The 22,609-nt window shown below is 36.1% G+C and overlaps 1 protein-coding gene across 1 annotated transcript; it reads right to left on the bottom strand.

The window, feature by feature from the left end:
* Window positions 1–64: 64 nt before the first annotated feature.
* On the bottom strand, window positions 65–22,596 carry park (E3 ubiquitin-protein ligase parkin). The gene is made up of 8 exons (XM_071583883.1): window positions 22,318–22,596; window positions 21,929–22,121; window positions 15,294–15,678; window positions 11,930–12,131; window positions 7,997–8,134; window positions 6,294–6,413; window positions 3,760–3,844; window positions 65–413 (listed from the first exon to the last, which is right to left on the bottom strand). Exons 1-8 carry the CDS (start codon window positions 22,573–22,575, stop codon window positions 304–306), a joined length of 1,491 nt encoding a protein of 496 aa, XP_071439984.1. The 5' UTR covers window positions 22,576–22,596; the 3' UTR covers window positions 65–303.
* Between the last annotated feature and the right edge of the window lie 13 nt (window positions 22,597–22,609).

The following is a 22,609-nucleotide window of genomic DNA, read 5'->3' as shown; positions in this document are numbered from 1 at the left end:
GAGCGCACTGGCTAATTTTCAGTAATACATATGTATGAATACAAGAATTGTAACAAGCTATTATGAAAAGGTAAATGAAGGTTTTATTGTGGCAGATATATTTCCATTATTCATTTGCTTCGATTTTATCACAAAATAGTACATTGTGGAACAATATTTCATTTGAGACTCAATCTCAAGACAGTATGTATGTATATATATTCATTAACATTAATACAAATATATGGAAAATATACATTTGTACAATAAGCATGTTAAAAACAACATTCCTTAAAGGATCATGTGAGTTATGGTCTGCTTACGTTAACCAAACCAATGGTTAGCCATGCATTCTCTGGACCACTCAGTCTGGCACACCCAGCACCAGTGAAAATCGCATTGTGATCTTGTACAAACCATGTGCATGCATCCACCTATAAATGATCGAAATCTCATGTAAGAGATATTTAATATGATTGCACACTAGTTATGAAATTATAATTTATTTAGGCTGCTGTAAATATACAAAAATAGTCTTTTGAAACAGGGTAGGTGCTCTTCCACTCCATTTGCAAGAAATTGATTAGGATTTGAACATAGGTTTTTACAACATTGGTAACTTTCAGGAGCTGCTGTTTAGGTAATACCTGATAACATGACATGAAAGCTTGGACTGAAATGTCACTACACATCAGCTTCTTAAAAGCCTCTGATAACGTATTAATTGGATTTTTGTCTATAGATCATGTGGTGACAGTAAATTAACTGTGCCAATGTAACAATATAAATATGCTCGAGTTGCACTTAAGCTGATACAAATTATCAGTTGACCATGTTTCCAAAGAAATATTAAAAGCCTTTTCAGCCATCCTGGGGCAAGGTAAGAAACGGAATAGGTACTTCAAAGTAAAAAAAATTCTTAATTTTGAATCCTTTCCCACAGACATTGTTATGTGGAGCATTATGAATCCACCGAGCATGCATGTAATATATTCAGCATTCAATGTTGACATTATAAACCATATTTAAACAAAATAACATGGCTCTCCCCTCAAGGATATCATTTGGCCACAGAAGATGCAAATTATTGTGATACGGGTAATATAAATCACTGAATAAGAAGTACCAAAATTTTCACCAAACCATTCACTGAATAATGAAAATTAAGCATGGTGGACAGCAGACAAATAAAAATTTTGAGGAAAGTGTGAGGTTGAACCTAATAGTCACTTTTATCTAATTTCAGCTAGAGCTAGACTATTTCAAAAATATTCTTATATACAGCTCTGTCATGAGTTTTGCAAAGATAAGCATCTTTTGCACAGAAAAACAAACGTAATACATGGAATGGTTTTGCAATGAATTTTGAAACATCACATGCTTCAAATAAAATCCCTGGCATTTAAACTCACGACATGTCTGAGTTAAATACCTGGTAAGTAATAAAATAACTACTGGCAAGTTCATGGATCAATAGGATGAACATTAAATGGAAATATTTTAGAGCAATTGTGATTAATTTCCACAAGTTGAAGGCAAAGGATTTAAGGAGATAAGTTGTAATATATGTTCGTGTTTATAAGATTGGATATTCTGTTGCAGGTATAAGACCAAAAATTACTTTATTCAAGCTCATTAAGGCATTGCTCTATTGTCTACGCCCAATTGGTGAATGTGTTTTCAGTCTTTCAATATTCGGTTCCATACATATTTTTAAAAGCATTCTTAAATCCTAATGGATAAAGTACAAATTGTAGCAAAAGAAAATGTACCGCAGGGGTGATTTGGAATGTGGGTTCAATATCACAGTGAACATAAGCGTTCATTGTTTACTAAGGTACTACCCACTTCAAAAGAAGTTAGGCTTTTAAAAGATAAGTTTTTACATGCTGGCTAATTGCCTAGACTGAGTTCCCGCTCTCACTAAATGGCTATTAAAGTAATAATAAACAGCTACTTATATAAATGAATTTTTCATTGTACATGATTTCAATCAATTTCTTTGCAACAGATTGAACTTATTTTGCGATGGATGAAATTGCAAGCTGACCAGTATTTACGAGGGTTGCCCCATAAATACCTGACCTGAAATAGAGACGGCTGTAGTTGTTTGAAAATGCTATGTTGATTATTATTTGTTTGGCAGCCATCAATAGTGAACGTTTTCAGGGAATTTGTGAAAATGGAGAAAGTTGCTGATAAAAGATTTGGTGATTTCCCGGCATATCAGCTGCGTAAATTCCTCTCTGGTCCCCCACCGGGGTATATCGTCCATATTGGCCGAAGTTTTGATGTCTGACTCGGCCATCGTCTTCAGGGCTTCCGAATGCCCTGAAGCATTCAGAAGCCCAGAAGACGATAACCGAGTCGGACATCGAAACGTCAGCCAATATGGACGATATAACCCGGTGGAGGACCCGAGAGGAATTTACGCAGAGGAAGTTGGTCTTCGTTATGTCATACAATACTTTTATTTGAAAAGCCTCAGCCCAACCAATATAAAAACTGAACTTGATTCTACTCTGGGTGAGTCTGCCCCCTCAATTGCAACAGTAAAATATTGGGTAGTAGAGTTTAAATGAGGCCATACAAGCTGTCAAGACAATCATCGCATTGGTCAACCAAATGAGATGATGACTCCAGGATCGGTGAAGAAAATCCACCAAGTGATACTGGATGATCATCGACTGAAAGTGCTTGAACTAGCAGACATAGCAGGCATTTCAAAGAGAGTGGTACATCGTATATTAACTGAAAATTTGGACATGAGTAAGCAGTGTGCTAGATGGGTGCCGCATTTGCTCACACTTGAGCAAAACCAGTGTGCTGAAGATGTTTCAATTGAGTGTTTAGTAAAGTTTCACTGCAACAAAGCAGAATTTTCGTGCCGTTTCATCGCCATGGATGAAACATGGGTCCAATACTTCACACCCAAGACAAAAGAACAATCAAAAGGAGAACCGGCTCCAAAGAAGGCGAAGACCCTTTCATCTGCAGACAAGGTCATGGCGTTGGTTTTCATGATGCGCATGCGTTAATTTTCATTGACTATCTTGAAAAAGGAAAAACAATGCGCGCAAAGTATAATGCGAGCTTATTCCAACGTTTGAGTGAAGAAATTATGTAAAAGCGGCCACATTTGGCCAAGAAGAAAGTGTTGTTTCATCAAGACAATGCACTAGCTCACGAATCTGTTATTTCAATGGCCAAAATTCATAAATTAAAGCTTACATTGCTTCCTCATGCGCCCTATTCTCCAGATTTAGCCCCCTAGGATTATTTTCTGTTCGCCAACTTGAAAAAATAGCTTGGTGGTCAAATATTTTCCAACCGTGAAGAAGTGATGTCAGCAGTTAATGGCTATTTTGAGGAGCAAGACAGTTCTTACGATAATAAGGGTAACGAACTTATTGAAAATTGCTGGGAAAAGTGTATAGAGCTGAAAGGAACTTATGTTGAAAAATAAATAATTTTTTCCAAACTTTTTGTGTTTTCTTTGTTGGGTCGGGTACTTCTGGGACCACCCTCGTATTTTTAATCAGATCAACTTATTTAAACCTTTCCTCTCAACCTTTAGTGAATTACTGGCAAGTAGGAGATATTGAGTGTCATTGTTTGATCACATGCTAAAAAATTTCAGAAATCTTTATCAGACGTGCCTAAAATATATAGTACTGACCCTGCCATCACCAAGTTTGAAGTTGAATTTTCTAAAATAATGATTAAAAGAACAGTCATTTCCAACACTTGGCATGAAAATTTAAAAATTTACAATCTTACCATCACGTTCTGTTGGAGTTCGACATTTGGGGCATGGTTTGGTGGTCACCTTAATAGCTACCTTGCTAGCCTCATCCCAACGTGCCTGTAAAAATGAAAAGAGAGGCTCCATTATATTTAGTCTGGAAAAATAACACTGCATGTTATTATAGGGTTTAGTTCATGACTAGAGATTCTTTGATCTTCTTGGTCATTAGATCAATCAAATGATAATTCTAAATTTGCACATGAAGCACAAGTATTCCTGAAAGTCCAACACGGATTCACCTAAGAAATCAGCAACTACTTTTCATTTTGGATGCCATTCCTTTAATGCTGTACTGGAGATTGCCACAATAGTAAGGTCCGAGTTCAGGACACGGTACTTACATAATTCATAAGTATTTTCCTAAATTACTCTAATATCCTATGCAACAATTTCATTGTGTAAAAATCAATCGCCTTGACTGGGATTCGAACCCAGATCCCTCAATATCCGGTTGAGTGCTTTAGCCACTTAAGCTACCGAGGCATCCTCATAAACTCTGAAATTTTGGGGCTTTTAAAGGAACTAGATGTTGTGACGAAATGCCGGACATACAATGTCACAGGCATTTGTATTCGTGCGCGACACGCCACAGTCCACGAGGTTAAGAGGATGCCTTGATAGCTTAAGAGGCTAAAGCACTCGACCGGATATTGAGGGATCTGGGTTTGAATCCCAGTCAAGGCGAATGATTTTTACACTCTGAAATTGTTGAGGCTGTAGAGGAAATCATGAGGGATAAGAGTTGAGTACTATCTGGGAAAATGGAAATATATCAAAAAAGGGATATTGAAAGCTACAAAATTAACTGTAGAAACTGTTAATAGAAAAAGGACAAGGAAACCATCGATCACAGATGAGAAGATTATAAAGATAGATGAGAGAAGGAATTGAAAGAATGTAAACACAGAGTTAAGCCAATGGAAGAACAAAGAGGGATGGGAAGATTTGCGTTAACAGTTAAGATAAGTCAGGAAAGATAGTAGTTGAAACAGAAAAGATCCAAGTGAGATGGAAGGAATATATAGAAGAACCCTATGGTAAAGAACTTATGCCAACAAGCTTAGACATGGAAAGAGATCATGACATAGATGAATATAGCTTAGGTCCAGGCGAACTCAAAAATGAGAAAGAAAGGGCATTAAGGTAGATGAAATCAAATAAGGCCATGGGGGTAGACAACATTCCTCTGGAACTAATTAAAGGTTTAGGAAAATGTGGGAGAAAGTCTATATGAACTGATTCGTAGCATCTGCTATGAGGAAGGAATCTGGCTGGAAGACTATACCTGTATAAGATCAGTGTTAGTTCCTATTCCAAAAAAGGTAAAGGATACATCATGTAAGGACTCTACTACAATAAGTTTGATATCCCATGCTGCTTAAGTGTTTCTCAGGATCATAAACAAAAGGATAGAGAGTAGGGCAAATGATTTCTTAGGGGATGACCAGTTCGGGTTTAGGAAGGGGAGAGGTACGCGTGATGCCATTGCAGTAATGAGATTATTAATCGAGAGGAATATAGAACACAACCAGGAGGTATTTGCCTGTTTCGTAGATTTCGAAAAGCATTTGATAGTGTGAATTGGGAAAAACTAATGAGTATATTGCAGAAAATAGGAATAGATTGGAGGGACAGGGAATCCACAACCTGTACATTTCTCAGAATACTCAAGTGTCAGCGGGGGACAGAGTCCGGATGAACAATGCTAGGAAGAGGTGTAAGGCATATGTGGAGGAAATGATCGAAGAGGCATGGGAAGACCTGGAGATAGGAATGAAAGTCGGCGGGGAACTCGTAATATCAGTAAGGTTTGCTGATGGCCAAGCTCTAGTATGTCAGTCAGCCAAGGGGTTGCAAGCATTGCTGAGTGAATTGGAAATTCAGTGCGACAGGTATGGGATGAGAATCAATATTAAAGCAAACCTTAAAACAAGATGGCTAGAGCTACAGAAAAACAATGGGAATGGAAAATATGAAAGGAATAATGAATTATGGATCACCGGAGATGTGATTAGGGTGGTAGAGAGAAGGAAATAAAATAATTTGAAGAAATCTGAATAGATAATAAGATAGGGAGTCATGGGAGCAATAGTTGACAGGGGGACTTGAGATGGGATGAAGGTGGGTTGATCAGTCAGTTATGCTTACGGATGATCAATCATTAGTTTGCCAGACAGCCAAAGCATTGTGTTATTGCCATATGCATTACAGGCAAATGTGAGAAGTAGAGAATAAAGGTTCATAGCAAGAGAACCAAAGTAATGAGATTCACAGGAGATCAGTTAAGGCTAATTTAAACATTGAAGTGCAGCAGGAGCCAGTTTGGTCACATGGATTAAGACTAGCATTGCTGGGGCCCAAAAACATTTAACCACACCACATTGAATGAGAAGTGTTTTCATAAACACATATTTAAATAGACACAACATATAATCAAATTAATTTTATTTCTGAATTTATTATTCCATTTTCTGATTCCCCACCAGAAGAATATAACAATGCTCACTCGTGCAGCCCTTTCAGGATCTATGTTATACTCAAAAGCAATATTAGATCCTTCAGCACCAACCCCTTCGGTACATTCTCCAATATGATATCCTTGGAGGCAATTTCTGCAAAATACAAACTGAAAGACAAACAAGAAATATGAGATTGAAAAAAAACATTGAAAAGTAGGCACAGATAATAGTAGCAAGTAGAATACCATACAAAGTTTTTGCAACCAAGCATCATCCTGTACTCTTAAATAGCCATAAAATAAAATTTAAGAATTATAAGGGAAATTATTTCCTTTTTTCAGTCAAGTTCCATGTTGATTCATATTCTGAATGAGCCATATTCATTAAAAACATGAATCAACTTGATTAAAAGTGATAGATTGTCAAAAATGTTTATCTGTTAAGTCAATCTAGAAAAATTTTATTTGTTTATTTGGATTAATAGGTTCAAACTCAAGACAACTGCTTTCCCTATTACTCACTAAAAATGTTTTCTTCACAGACATTTGAGGGATTAACACACAAAATTGAACTTTGTTGAAACATTCTATTCAAGGGATTGACACACAAAATGCTTGAATGATGTTTTGTTAGAGCACCAAGTAGTCCTAGAGCCTGTTATATAGCTTTGGAAAAAAATAATTTCCTAAAGCCAAAAGTCAGCATTTTAGAGTTGGAGAAACAATCTGACACAATTAATGAAATACTTTCTCGTAGTTTGAACAAAGGAAGTGTCCTCAGTCATGTTGGGATTAGATTATAATAATATACAAATTTCAGATTTTCATATCCAGAAGGGTATCAACCCATTTCAAAGATTTATCAAGCATAGCTTCTTTGAAAATATGTAGTATTTCATTTGCCACATAGCTGTTCAAGTTTTTAGGCATAGCTAAGTAAACAATCATATAAAAGTATAATTTATAATAAACAATTTCACAATTAACTTGAGACACCACAAGTAAATTTTTAATGTACCTAATTCAACGATTCACCTTTTTTCTAAACAAAAATTACCTATGGTTACATTTGGAAGCTCATCCAGTGTACTAAATGAATTTCTTATATTCAAGTTATATACATAGTTTAGCTCTTAAATGTTAACTTATGCCTACAATCTCTTACTGGGTTGAGGTAGGCTGGGCCAGACACAATAAGAGGAAGGGAATAATTAAGCTATTTGTAACATCACAAAAGGCACCAATAAATTAAATTTGAGTTCTACCTTCATATTAACTGGCCCAGATATAGAAGAAGTTACTAATAAGACATAGCAAATCAGATCACTAACGAAAAAGGAGTTTTCAATGATTTATTTTGTATCAAGTTCTAGAAATAATATTTTTTTGCATTAACTATAACTTTGGTAAGATCAAGAAATCATAATTTCTTACATTTACCATATTAATTACAATAACATGCAAGCATATCTGAACCATTTCATTAGACTAAGCCTAGGATTTCATCTCATATTACTAAGAGGAAAGACCAATTTAATACATCATGACAGAGTTTGAAATTTGGAAGGGAGGTAGAAAATGGCAAAAACACCATGATTTCATTTATATTTAATGGTTCCCCTTGACCTTACCTCCAAAATCTTTCCTTTATAGCATCATCGACTTACGTCTAGTGGCATAAATAGGCTCGGCTGCTGACTGTCTCCCTTAATATTTTACCACTGCTATTATTATGTTTTTAAAAATCTTACACCACAACCCCCAATGCACTGGATTCTCCGGCACTCTTCATCAGCTATAATGCCCATCCCACATCCAGGCTGTGGGCAGAGAACACCTCCTGACTGAAGCACATACTCCTCAGCCCCAAAACGTTGGTACTGCTCATACTTAATGTGGAAAAGAGAAGTTCCGGCTTTAATTTGATTTATCTCTTAATTTTAATAAATATGCATTTATATGGAAACCTACTAGCACAAAAGTATACATCAGGGAAGACCAAATGACATGTTACAACAAGTCACGTACAAGAAAAACCCTCAAACACTCATTTACATTTATTTTACATCCATTACAGCCTTAAGATAGTGGGATAGAAGGATGCTAAGCAGATATGCAGGATATGTGGGAAAATAAATACCAATGATGGACTGGAAGTAAATGCAAAATCCAAACCATCTATATCTACAGTAGTTGGTGACCTAATCAGTGTCAGCACTCCATCTTAGCAATGGGTTTTTAGATCAATATAAACTGTCCAGAGGTATAAAAGGTAAAAGCTAGAATGAATTCTTTGGCCAGGTTTCAGTCTACCATGTCAACAATTAGAGATAGCAACCCTGATTTGGTGGACGATCTGAAAGTAATTCATTCCGAAGCCAGGAGAGCACCAGAACTTCAGAGAGCGGAGCACCAAAAACTAGCGAATGACAAAATAGGGCATGGTAAGCATCCACATGACCTAGACCAAACAAATGTCGACAGAGAGGAGACATAGTTAACCTGTGGGGATATCCTCCCCAGACTCAGGAAATCCTCATAGCCATTCAAACCATATTATTATAGCTTATTCCTTGTAGCCATTTAGGAACTACAGTTAATACAGCATCGAGGATCAAAGGATAACAAATGTTCAATGCAGAATATGAAATAAAAAATCTGAGATAATTGAACATACTATGATTGAGTACTTGCAAAATAACATCTATTCACTATCAAATTTACTGAAAGAATGTACCTAATCCAACAAATATGAGCATCATCTATGCTTAAATATAGGAGATTCAACTTGTATTATGACAGGATGATGACTATGGATAAGCATATTTCTTGTAACAGACCTGGCATAGTAAAATCTTTACGACAAACAGTTGATAGTAACATATTTGATTGATTTAGCTGAATCAAATTATCATAAATTTCTCAAGATAATAATATTCAGAAGAGCACTGCAAGTAAACTGAAGTAAATAATGAAATAAAATGAACGTAGGCACTGAATACAGCACACATTATGATAATAGTCTCAAGACCTACAAAGGGTATAACACCAATTATTCATTAATAGACTAAAGATCTCACACATAAAAAAGGAGACTGCTCACCACTCCAAAAATCTATCTCCCTAATCACCACAAATATAGACCATTCCTTAGTACAGAGCAGGGGAAAATATGACTATGCTTGACAAGACTGCCCAAGATTCTTTCAAGCCAACATTAAAGAGTGATTACATAAAACAAAAATCACTTTACAAATTATTCAGCAAAAATTCAACAAAAAAGATCTCATTAGCCAAACAATGGATTTCTGCTTGATAATATTAATCCAATCCATAGAGCCAAAATCAGTGTTAAAATACAATAAAATAAACCCAATGGCATATGAATTTGTGATACTTCAAAATTATTACACAAATACATCCCGACTTCTCCTGAACAATCTTATACCACTTGACTCCCATGCTGTTGACCAAATGACAGATCAGTGAATCAAGATAAAATTCATATCCGTTTTCTCACAGCAATCATTAACATGAATTAAGTGACTAGTAAGATGGCAGCAGTTAATACATCAATCAAATCTAGATGGATAAAATTACATGTCAACATGTGAACTAATACTACCTAAATATCTAACCCAAAATTCAAAATTATTTCTGACACAAGCGCATTCAATCACAAAAAGAAAAAGATTTTTAAAAACAATGCATTTATTCCTTTTTTTCTAAGGGTAGATGCACATTAGCGGATGACTCCATTAAAAGTTACTGTTGCGGCATCTCCCGCAGTTTCTTTGGAGTTTGTGTAAGGGTAAGATATAAAACCAATTCCACTTCTTCCATCTGAAGGTCACAGTCAATCACTTTCCCCAATCCACATTATGTGTTATCCTGCCATTAAAAGTAAGCATTCATAAAATAAGAATTGGCAACTGGGAACTTTAGCCCCTCAATTCTAGCAAAATCTAATTCATAAGATTGGCAGAGATAGACATATCAGAGTGACATTGGCGGATGGAACAATAATGACAAAAGAAAAGAATAGCAGAAGCCTTTTTGCTCATAAACTTAATACATATGTATTAATTTTATATTTGATGGGTTTCTCCGCCACCTATTTTGTTTTGCAAACCTCAAATTTCAATCTGCTTCGATAGTAGAATCAAGTCAGATTGAAGGATAACCCCATCTTAGCACAGGCTGCAGCAGCAGTGGGCAAACCCAACTTCATGTGCTTTCTGTACCTAATCTTCTCACCGTAAAGTGTGCTAACTGAATTCTCTCATGTGATGGAAATTTTATGGAAGATTAAGAGGTTATGTGTTACCTTTGGGTGCTCAAGCTATAATACAAGGAATAATTCTTCACTATTTTTGAACATACTGTAGCAAACTGATTTATTCAAGGCAAGCAACCATTCAATTAGCAAAGAGAGACTTTTATTCCTGGCATACATAGGGTTTCATGTGGTTTGTAGAAGATCCTTTTGTCAGGTAAATAAATAGTTTCTATTTTGGAGATAGCAAACACATCACACACTCTGCCATTTTGTGTTATTTGGTAGCTATGAGTGACCTTAGCACAATTGCTCAATATGGTGAGATCAAATATAATATTTGAACAAATATAATGAATATATGTATGTAATGTAATGAATGTAATAACTCTAGAAGTAGCAAATATTTTCAACTCCTGCTTTACAGATGTTTTTCGGGGAATATAAAACAAAAAGGGAAATAAGGCTTGCCTAAATAGCTCAGAAACGACAGAGAACTTCATCCGGGTAAAGCACAAAACAGCTCACATTCCTTGACAAACAGTATTATCATGGAAGACTCGTATTTTCTGAAAAAAATAAGGAAGATGAGGGAATATGAGGAAAAATAAGTCAGTGGGACCGGATAATATATCAATTGAAATTCTAAAATTGGGTGATATTGCAATAGCTCTGTGCCTGAGTCATCTATTTAAAGAAACTTTAAATAATGATGCCTTGTCTAATAATTGAAAAAAACAAACATTACACCAATTTTCAATAATCACCAGTAATTATAGACTGGTAAGCACAACGTCAGTTATTAGCAAAATAATGGAAAAAAGAATCACTGACTACATTCGGGTACGGTGGACAAGAGAAAGATGGCTATTCAAACACCAACATGAGTTTAGAACGGGATATTCATGTGAAACACAGTTTTTGAAATGCAGAAATGGATGTATATATTTGTTAAGCTGTACAAATCTGTGCGAGGTATATGTCTAGCGGTCAATGTGTATTTAAGTGTATGCTTGTATATTCGTATTGTGCATGGATGTACTTATAAATTTTAAGGCATTATATAACATATATGATGATGGATTAAATGGAAGAAGGGACCATTTGGTCACAATTTTGTCCTAATAAAGACCTCTATCTATTATCTATGCAGTTATTTGCCATTAGTAACCTTAATTTAACATAATTGTTTTTAGCTTCATAAATTCAAGTTATTTTTTTATTATATCACTTACAATACATTATGATATCTTTAAGGAAGCTATCAGATCCAAGATCAAAAATATGCATTAAAAAATCCTGGATCCAACCTTCCATGAAGGGTGGATCCAGAAAATGAATGATTGAATAGATTCTATTAACATATTAACTAGTGAATGAAATAATATGAATTAAAATTTTTCCATACCTCCACCTCGGACAGTAATCGAAAATGATGTGCCTCAGTGAGAAGGGAATCAGGGCATCCAGCTGGACAAGGCAATGTGTAACAGCCATGATGTGGATGGAATACAAAACGTCGTTCCTTCAGGCGTGAAATGCAATAAGTTCGGAAACAATCCAGGCATGTGACATGACCTGACTCGCAAGGGAAGACTAAAACTGGATCACTGTAAAGCATAACAGGATATGAAAATATTGCCTTTTAATCATTTTCTTTTTGCTTGTTAACAATTCAATAAAAAAAATTACTGCATATGATATTTTTAGCATAAAAGCATCACGCACATTCATAGGAAGACAGTAATTTGAATGCCATAATTTTTTGGGGAAATTAGAAGCTCTTGATTTTTTTGTAGATTGAATAGAAATGTATTTTTACAACAAAAGTAACTACATTTTAAAATTTGTAAAAGAATAAATACGAGCCTAATCTAAATTCTAAAACCTCAGCATTAAGTCATATGCAAACAATCAACAATCATACAAAATATGTTTTGCTATTTGTCAATTCTAGACATAACGCTTTTTTTGAAAACCTCTCAGAATTAATTCATAAAAAGGGGAAAATTTAGACAATACGTAGGAAGAAAATTTCAGTGGAACACAGAGATCAATGTGCCCAAACACATTTTACAAATATTCTAATATGTACTGAATAAGAGAAAAATATATATAAGAATTACTTGAGGTTTAACCCAAGTAAAGAATTATATTCTACATTCAACAGATACAGGTGAGATGTAGTGGAATTCCATCATTATGAGAAAAAACAAATTTTCACTTTTCCACAGGTTTATTGGTAACATAGAACACGTTTCCTGAAAATGGTTCCGGGAAACAAAACATATTGTACGTTACCAATAAACCTGTGGAAAAGTGCAACTTTGTTTTTCTCATGGTGATATTTCACCCGAGCAACTTTCAGTTTAAATCCTGCTCTTTTCAAACTTATAAGAAAACATCAGCCAGCTCCCAAAAAATTAACAATCATTTGGCACTCTTACGAAATGAAAATTGATCCAAAAAACCAGATGTCATGGGCCAATTTGAATGACTTTAATCACTGCAACTTGCATAAAAAACAAACTAGGATATGCTGGGCTCAATAGATATGCAAAACTTTAACCCAAAGACAAGGTGGAGAGGCAAAAGAATTAAAATGGTTCACTCCTATACCTCAAACCTTCAAATACATACAATCAAGGTTAAAATAACTAGTTGACTGCAAATCAAATTCTACCAATGTCTAACCAATCACCCTACCATCTTTCATTACAATATATTACAGCCATGAAAGTCCTTGTTGGAATTAACCAAAACATTTTCTCAGGCTAGTTAAATTTATGATAGCACACCTAAGAATCCAAACCCATTATTCCAGAGGTTTATGATCATATTGTTATTATTAGCAGTAATTTACTGGTTTAGAATAGGTTTTTGATTGACTCTAACATTCACACAATTCTGCAAAATAATTACGTCAACCTTGCCACTGCTTCTCAGTCACTTTCATGTGGATTAATGCTAAACACATATTACATAAGAATGACAATTTGAGATTTCATTTTCATGCCAATTTAATATGTTCTTCTTTTGATCAAGTTCAGGGCGCAAGAATTCTTTTGCAGCCTTGAGGAATGGAAGTGCATAGGTGTGAGATGCACATCAATTAAGAATGCACATGGCACTTAAATTGGCTAATGAGATGTTCATATTATTTATTCCAAAAATGGTCATTACAGAATGATATTATTAAGAAATGGTTGAATATTACTCCAAAAATTAAGAAACTAATGCAAGCGGTTTAAACTTTAGGTGAACTTGAAAAAACTCAACATTGAAATTATCTGCATGCCAGAATTTGATGATGATCTAATAGTTCAGCTCCTGGGAAAATGTGGACATATCAAAGCAATTCCCAATTTGCAGCCAAATGGGAAAGCTAACTAATACTTGCACATCAGAACATGCTTATAGAAAAATTGTAGAGCAGTACTACACAGCCAGTAGAATATGCTGTGTTAATATTTTCCATTCCAGGTTGTCTGACAAGTTCATACGCATGTTACCTGCAATTACCTGAATACATATGTAATTGAGCACATATGCTGCAGGTGATATTTAACTCAGTACAATGGCATTATTAATATTTGGTAGTTTACGATTTCCCAAATAATTACACAGATTGTTAAAAAATAGAGCATGGAAAAGGTAGACCTTTGGCAAGCATAACAAAACTTCATGCAAGTTAAATGTCAATTTTTCATAGAATGATCTTCCAATTTTTACCACTGCAAGCAGGAAATATTTTTATCTTCATTGTGGAGTACTTGTAATCACACTAAAAATATAAATAGATTGTTTAAATATGAATTTGTTCGACTTCATTTGACTATCTTTTGCTGACCATGAATGAGTCTTGGACTATCTTTAAATCAATCTTTATCAAGCAATGAAAAGGCCAACAATTAAGGAATTAAGCTTTTTAATATTTGAATTCCAATAGTTTTGCCTTTTAGAAATGATTTTGACCACCTTATGTACGCACAGCATTAAAATCAACTCTTATTTCATATAAGGTGTTTATGATTCCATATTACTGTATACATATATTTCTAAAAAAAATGATGAAAGGGCTTTACAGTATTTTTGGATCAATCCATATAATTTACAATGTTTTCAATCAGTAATGTTGTTTTTAGGTTCACATAAGTATATGAAGGATAAAGGTGTAAGAAGTATTCTGTAACCATTTAGGTTTCTACTCCACAGCAAAATTTCAGTTCACAGACTTCAATTTTTTTACCAAAGGATAATTAACTGATTATTATATTTGTAGATATTAAATGGTACATGATCATTAAGGTGGCCATTAACCTTCAAAATCACAACTACCATATCATAAAAGCTAGTGATGAGGAAACAATGTGTCTAATACCCCTAAAAAATAATGGTAGTAGGGGGAGATTTGAATTTAAGGAAATGAAACACTCTGAAATAATAAAAATTGTAATTTTCCATTGATTCATTGTGTATGACAATGTAGTTCAATGCCAGTGATTTACCATCAGGTGAATCATATGTAACTTAAATATCTGTTGATTCATTGGAATTTAAATGGTTTGTATGCACTAAATCGCTGTGGAAAACAATTTTTATTAATTCAGCCAGTAAAAAAGTATATATTTTAATTCATTGCACAAGCTCCAAACTAGTGGAGATCTTATTGATATCACCAATCTCTTGTGCCATGAGGAGACTCAGGGAGGAGTTACTTGTTATGACAATAAGCAACTTATGATATCATTGGCCCATAGACCATGTCTTACCTTACTTCTGTGCAAGCCAAACAAGGAATATCCCGTGCATTAGGCTTAATAAGAAAGAGGGCCACAGCATCTTCTGGGTAATAAGAGCCTGCCACTGAGTCTTTAGGAGCTTCTGGGGTATGCTCTGCACACTTAAAGTAGAACTGAGCATATCCACCAGGGCAATCTCGCGTTTCACATTGTCCACCAATTGGTTTCCTCTCAGGACGTTCCTTCTGGTCCATATCTTTTTGATGATCAAGCACATCTTCCCAGCAACAAGGGTCTCTGTCAACAGTAAATGCCCCCTCTCTACATGCAGAACACCGAACACGGAGTTTACCACGACGCATTCCCTTGCAAACTCCACAGTAGACAAAAAAATGAGCTCGGTTACGGTCTCGATCTGAAATATAATAATGATAATAGGATAGTAGTTATCATAGGTTTGCTCGGGGGAGTTAAGAGTTCACTTATTGAGAACATCATGGGCATGCCAACTTGAAGAGCTAGTGTGAATGTACTGGAGGCTGGCATGTAGAGGGCCGTCAAATTGGGTGCCTTCGCTTCCTCCTTATGCACGACCAAATGGCTAGATAGCCTCCTATCAATCATGTGGCAGACATGGCTACTAGACTACAAAATGCCTCTTAAATCTCTGACCTTAAAGACACCAATAAAACCTGATGGTTAAAAAGACTCAAGGTAATTAAAAAGATATAACACTTAAAACAATATCCATTGCTTATTTGTTCAGAGATTACAGCATTTGATATATGATACAGGTCATGCCTAACAGTCAAAAGAGCAAAAAAAATAAGTACACAAATGGAACTAAACACAAAACACCAAAAGTATATATTAAAAACTAGAAATTTTCTCTTTCCAAAAACTCTTGGGTCAAGTTAAAAAAGGGAGTGCAAGAATTATTTTCACTTGTTTTTGAAAAGTGATAACTTGTGAGTTGCTTTGAGTTCATCATTTACTTCATGATGGTATTTACCTCATAGAATAAAGAATAATAAAGCAATATATGTAAATGGTATACAAAATTATGTTATTTCATGTTTTTTGTAGCATGTAATCTTGTGAATAGGGTATATTCTATTGTTTCAGGCTTCACTTTGTGGAAGTATTTAATATCCATACTAAAAAGAAAGACTCATACTTTTCCACAGATTTTATTATACGGTACAATGCGTTTCACCGACTTGCGGCATCATCAGGTACAAATTTGCAAAACAGACAGAGCAAGAATATATACCCTCAGGACAGAGTGGGGGCGGGGAGGGTTGGAAGGACCTGAGAGGGGTGGGGGCTCGCAGGTGCATTGATGGGTTATTTTGACCATTTCCAGGCTAGTTTCTCGGAGAGGAGTGGGGAGGGGTATGGGAACAATTGCTCATTACAAAGTGTCATGTTGGGGTTTACCAAGTGCCTTCTTATCTCTAATTGCTCGAGAGCGTCCATTTTTAATCCTTTTGGGAGTGTGTGTAATATCTCTGGGACAAAGTCACTGCTGTTTTCCAATTCTAGTAAATGCTTGGCAAAGAGAGAGTTTGTTATTCTGATTTTTATGACACCTTGCGTGTTCCTTGACTCGTAACTTGATATTCCTGCTGATCTGACCGACATAAACGCTGTTGCAATCCTCGCATTTCAGTTTATAAATGCCTGATTTGAGAAGGCTATCCTGGGTGTCTTTTCCATAGGCTAGAAGTTTGGAGAGGGTTATGGGTGGGTAGAAGGCTGCTTTGAGTGAGGTGGGTAGGCAGTTGGAAATCCTGTATGAAAGATCTCCCATAAATGGGATCGAGCACCACTTAAAATCTTTAGATACTGCGGGTTGTGATACGAAAATGCTTTTTATGGCCATTGCTTTTTGTTTTTTCCGTAGTAATGTGTCAACTAGTTTGGGGTTGAAACCATTGTTGGTAGCTATATTAGTGATATTCACGAGTTCAATGTTGAAGTTTTTGGGGGAAAGGGGGATGTATACGAGGCGGTGGATCATGGAGTGGAGGGCTGCGTGTTTGTGAGAAAAATGGTGTGCGGAATCATTAGAAATTATTTGGTCTGTATAAGTGGGTTTCCTATAAATTGCATATTCGTGTCTATTATCCCTAATTGTGATTGCCAAATCGAGGAAGTTGATGGTGCCGTTGACGTCTTTTTCCATGGAGTAGGAGATATTCCGATGAAGAGTGTTTAGGAAATTAAGGAGGCCAAAAATAGCCCACGTTTTTGTTATGCTGATTGTCAGCATTAAAAAGATGTTCTTCAACAGAATTGAGGAAGACTTCGGCTAGGAAGGGGGACGGTGGGGAACCCATAGCTAACCCATCTGTTTGGCTGTAAAGAGTGTGGTTGAAACTAAAATGATTCTGGTTAACTGTCACTTTGATGAGGGGGACCAATTCGTCTGAGATATTTTGGGCAATGGTGGAATCCTTGAGTAGTTCTTCCACCCTAAGCAAAGTTTCTGATATTGGTACGCAAGTAAATAAATTACTAATTTCAAAGGAGACTAGTCTCGCTTTTTCCGGGACATTAATATCTAAGACATTAAGATATTGCCACAAAGTGTGAATTTCACTTGTTCTCTGGCTGATTATCAGGTAAGTTCTACCCTTACCAAACCAACTTTATGAGCTGAGGACCATATGATTAGACTGCCCTCTTAAATATGAATTTGCATACATTTGAATATCAAATGCTAAATATATTTTACTAGACAAAAATTGTATTTACTGGGCAACTTTCAATATTAAATTGACTTTTCACTTTGCATAAATTCTAGAAATAAGTTTGATCTTGTGAAAAAAAAGGGAGAAAGAAGAAAAAAAATTAAAAAGATTCATGAATTACTTAGGGAATGAACAGTCGGGATAGAGTAATAAGTTTCCTGTAAGTAATAATAGTTTCCTGATTGCTCTTTACCTGTGTCCGGATTCTCCTAGAAGTTGGGCCCTTTTGAGTGTGTGTTTCTTGAGTGCTTGTGTGTGTGATTGGTCGGTACCAGTCACAAAGTGTGTGCTTGAGAATATCCTGGAATCTTTAACGGGGTCTACTCTACAGCCTCGTGAAGGATTCCATCTCCATCTGAAATTCTTTAACAGGGTCTCACAGCCTCGTGAAGGATTTCAGTCAGGATAGTGTGCGTGTGGCTGTGTGTTGGTCCCTGTCGCGGATTAATTTCCCGTAAACCACCACAGAGGGTATTCTGGTTGAGAGGTTGTGGTTGGTCCCTGACGCGATTCCCGTTAAACCAACACAACAATTGGTCTGACGAGAGATTGGCAACTAATTTTTACGGCCATTGGAGTTTTCTTCCCCATTCTTATTTAATATTCTCTTTGGAGCGTACACTTTTTAAAATTTCAAGCTGCTCTAAAGCGTCTAGTCTAAGCCCTTTCTTTTCTACATGTAAAATTTCAAATTTAAAGTCACTACCATAGTTATATCCCAATAAATGTTTTGCAAAATGTGACGCTGACTTTTTGTTCTTCACGCAGGCTTGGTGCTCCTTCACCCATTCTTGAAATTTTTGGCCGGTTTGTCCAGTATACACTGCGTCACACTCACATCTTAACTTATACACTCCACTATTTTCACTTTGTGGAATTTTGCCTTTTATGTGGGAAAGTATGTTCCAGAGGTTTGATTTATTATAATAGGTTAATTTAAACTTATCTTTCGGCATTTTTTTGCTAGCTACTGTTTTTATTGTAGCTAATTCTTTTTCGAAATTGGTTTTTGGCATGGGAATGTTCACCAACCTGTGATTTATGGAGTGAAAAGCAGATAAATTTTGGGAAAAACAATGCCTTCAGTGAAAGTGAATCACTTGGTCAGGATAAGAATTTATTTGAAAGATGGAAAACTCTAGGAGGCTGTTAACTTTAGAAATATTTAAATCAAGGAAGTTGAGGGAATTGTTAACTTCCATTTCACAAGTGAATGTCAAATTGTGATTCAATGGATTTAGATATGATATAAACATTTCAAGTTAACTTTTGGAACCTACCCACACGCAAAACACACTGTCTACATATCAATGCCAACACAATACATTTTTGGTCAGTCCATTACCAGAGGAGAAAAAACCTTTATCAAAATGGTCCATGTAAATAACCACCAGTAGCGGGAACAAAGGGGAGCCCATGGCTGGGCCATTAGGTTATTCAAAATATTTACCGTTAAAACTGAAATATTTTTGTGAAACACCTGTCTTCAAGAGTTCATACAGTCCATTGGTGATTGGAGCAGGTACAGATATCTGAAAAAGGAGGGTTTCTGCAATGTCCAGCACTTCCTTGGGTGGGACACTAGGGAAAAGGTTACACACATCGAATGGCACTAAGATGCACTTGTTTCGGATGATCACTTTTGATAGCCAGTAGATTAAATCGATGGAATCACTGACTCTGTATTTTGCAGAAATCTTGGAGTGCTGTCTGAAAATGTTTAGTTTCCTCGCTAGTAGATGGTTGGGGGCAGTCACATTTTAAACTACCAGTCTGATCGGATATCCAGGTTAATGTATCTTCGGTAACCCAAAAAACCAAGGGGCAGAGGGGTTCATTTGATATAATCTATTTACTTCAAACTCTTTAAATAAAATGTATTGTATTTATGTCTATGGCCCATTAAAACCCACCCACTTTCCTCCGCCAATAGGAGGAATACTCCTCATAGGGTGCCTCATGTTTCTACCCTTCCCTCCAACTATCATTACTTTAATTCCCTCCCCCACCCAACCTCTGACCCTCTCACCTCCCCGCCCCTACCGGAGTGTAATATATATAGACGGATGTCTGTCAGAGTTGTCACCTGAAAATGACATTGAACGTCAAAACCTGGGTGATCTCATAATAAAAATTTTTCAGTGGAACCACTAAGTTACCATTTTTCATTTCCAATATTTCCAAGTTACGCCTGAAACCATCAATTAAACCTGTACATGTCTCGAACTACTCAGGTGCGAGTCGGGGGTGGAGAGTCTGGATGGGCAGTGTTAGAAGAGGAGTAAGACAGGAGTGTCCATTACCACCTCTGATTTTCAACGTATATGTGAAGGATATGGCTAAAGAGGCATGGGTAGAACTAGAGGTAGGAATTAAAATTGGAGGCAAATTCATACAATCAGTTAGATTTGTAGATGACCAAGCTCTAGTTTGCCATTAAATGATATGTCGTTAATCGCTATAGTTTGTCAGTCAGCCATGGGATTGCAAACTCTGCTGAGGGCATTGCAAGGTCAGTGCGATAGATATGGGATGAGAATAAATGCAAATAAAATGAAGGATATGCAGTTTTCGAGAAAGAGGAAGACTAAGTTACAAAAATTAGAGTGGGCGGAATAATACATCTAAATATCTCGTAAGTCTTAAGGACCAACATGGTCAAAGTAGTGGGGACATTAGGAGAAGAATTGCAAGAGGCAAAGAAGCTTTCACAAGGGAGGAGGAAGTTGATGACAGTGATACTGAGTAAGGATGTTAAGGAAAGGTTTGTTAAGACATGGAGTATGGTATAGTGCAGCATGGGAACTTGGCCATTCGAGCAGGATGATAGGCATAGATTGGAGGCTTTTGTAATTTTAGCCACATTGAGGAGAAGGACGGAAAAGGTGAAGTGGGCCTAAAGGATACAAAGCGAGGAAGTGCTGGGAATAGTGGGGGAGAAGGGAGGGTTGTTAGGAGAAATCAAAAAGAGGCAGGAAAGATCAATTCAGAGTGCTTTGACTGGCAATGGGTTGTTGAAGACAATGACAGAGGAGAAAACATTGGGCAAATGAGAAAGGGGAATGAATAGGATTAGATATGGTGGATGGACCGAAGGGAGGAAAGAAGTAAATGAAGATGGACGTAGTGTAGTGTCCAATTTCAGGTCGTCTTTCGGGTTTGAAGAGGCATGTAAATACATTGTGGTACAATCATATATGTTATATCCATTCAAAATATACCTTAACCGATAGAATACATAAAAAATCCCATCCTCACACTGACTTACTATGCAAAGCATAGCCTGTTTCAGAATCAAACTAGTACCCTTATTAGCTTCGAAGCTTATGGGATGGAAGGAATATTATTTTAGGTCCACTCCATCACATGTGATGATGTAGTTTGATAGTTCATTAAGGGTGACACACATTTAAAAATACAATTGGAATGGGACAGATCCCTTCTCTAAAAACACTAAGAAATGTCAAGGGTGAAAGATAGCGTACAAGCCAAAATCATGAAGTATAATTCAGAAGGGAACGCTCCCTTTCCTAACTCATACATCACTAATCACTTTCCGATAAGGAATTGAAAGATTTTTATATCACAAACATTCCAAAAGGCACACGACTCACGACGGCTGTGACATATACTTGTGGGTGCCACATGCCATAAGTACCTTTAGAATCTTAATTAACATTGACAATTTGCATAGAAAATAAAAAATACAGAACAGAACACTGATCAACACACAAAAATGTGACTCCCTCCATATCACTGAGGTTGAAACTTCAAAAAGTTATTTGAAGTACTATGCGCAATGCCAATATTTAATCAAAGATGAAACGACCCGAAGGAATGGATAATTGTACGTGACATAACATAATATAATTATATCTGAAATGGTCAAGTTATTTTGTGGTTGATTACCTTCTTTCGAATGGATTCCTCCTCTTTCTTTTTCACTCAATTGCAGATCCATTAAGGTCTCACATAATGGCTTAGAGCCTTCGGTGTTGACATTCTCCTCTTCTTCGACAATGCTGACTCTAGGGTCAATTTTATTTTTCACGGTCTTCTTTTTCACAGCATGCAGAAAACTTTGCTGCCCTAAATCACACTCCTAATAAATAATATAAAATAATGGTCATTGAATCACTAATGCTAACTGCACCCATTAACTAGGGCTTAAGTAAGGTTTTAGTTTAATCCAGGGACCAAGCACTTATATTACTGATTATATACAAAGTCAATTAATGGAATGACACGCACAGTTGAAATCACTATGAATTAATTATCACTTATGCAGTAAATTGTACCTCAATAACAATGGAATCATGCAACTCTTTCCCTGCAAAAATGATTTTTATTTCTTCTGGCGCCAACCCCAACTGCGCTGCAACGATCTCCTTCACGTTTTTCACTTCCCATTTTGGATCTAAGTCAACCGAAAACGTATTTCCTGTGTTTGTTTTAACGTAAATACTAAGTGAATTACTTGCGGTTCTTCGTCCAAAGCTTAACAGATGAAGCATCCTTTGAAAGAGATTTTTAAAAAAGTTAAATATAAAACTCATTTTCAATCAGCTGGCCATTTATAACGCATTTCGC

Source organism: Hetaerina americana, unplaced genomic scaffold, assembly GCF_022747635.1.
Source record: "Hetaerina americana unplaced genomic scaffold, ioHetAmer1.1.p SCAF_15, whole genome shotgun sequence".
NCBI classification, from domain to species: domain Eukaryota; kingdom Metazoa; phylum Arthropoda; class Insecta; order Odonata; family Calopterygidae; genus Hetaerina; species Hetaerina americana.
This window is presented reverse-complemented; position numbering and strand designations above follow the sequence as displayed.

What these genes read in the sequence shown, in the direction of transcription:
- park (XM_071583883.1), bottom strand. Translation starts at nt 22,575, where the DNA reads ATGAGTTTTATATTTAACTTTTTTAAAAATCTCTTTCAAAGGATGCTT. An exon ending in TTGGCTTGCACAGAAGTAAG is followed by an intron (nt 12,132 to 15,293) that starts GTAAGACATGGT and finishes TATGCTTTACAG; the next exon opens with TGATCCAGTTTTAGTCTTCC. An exon ending in GATTACTGTCCGAGGTGGAG is followed by an intron (nt 8,135 to 11,929) that starts GTATGGAAAAAT and finishes TTCCACATTAAG; the next exon opens with TATGAGCAGTACCAACGTTT.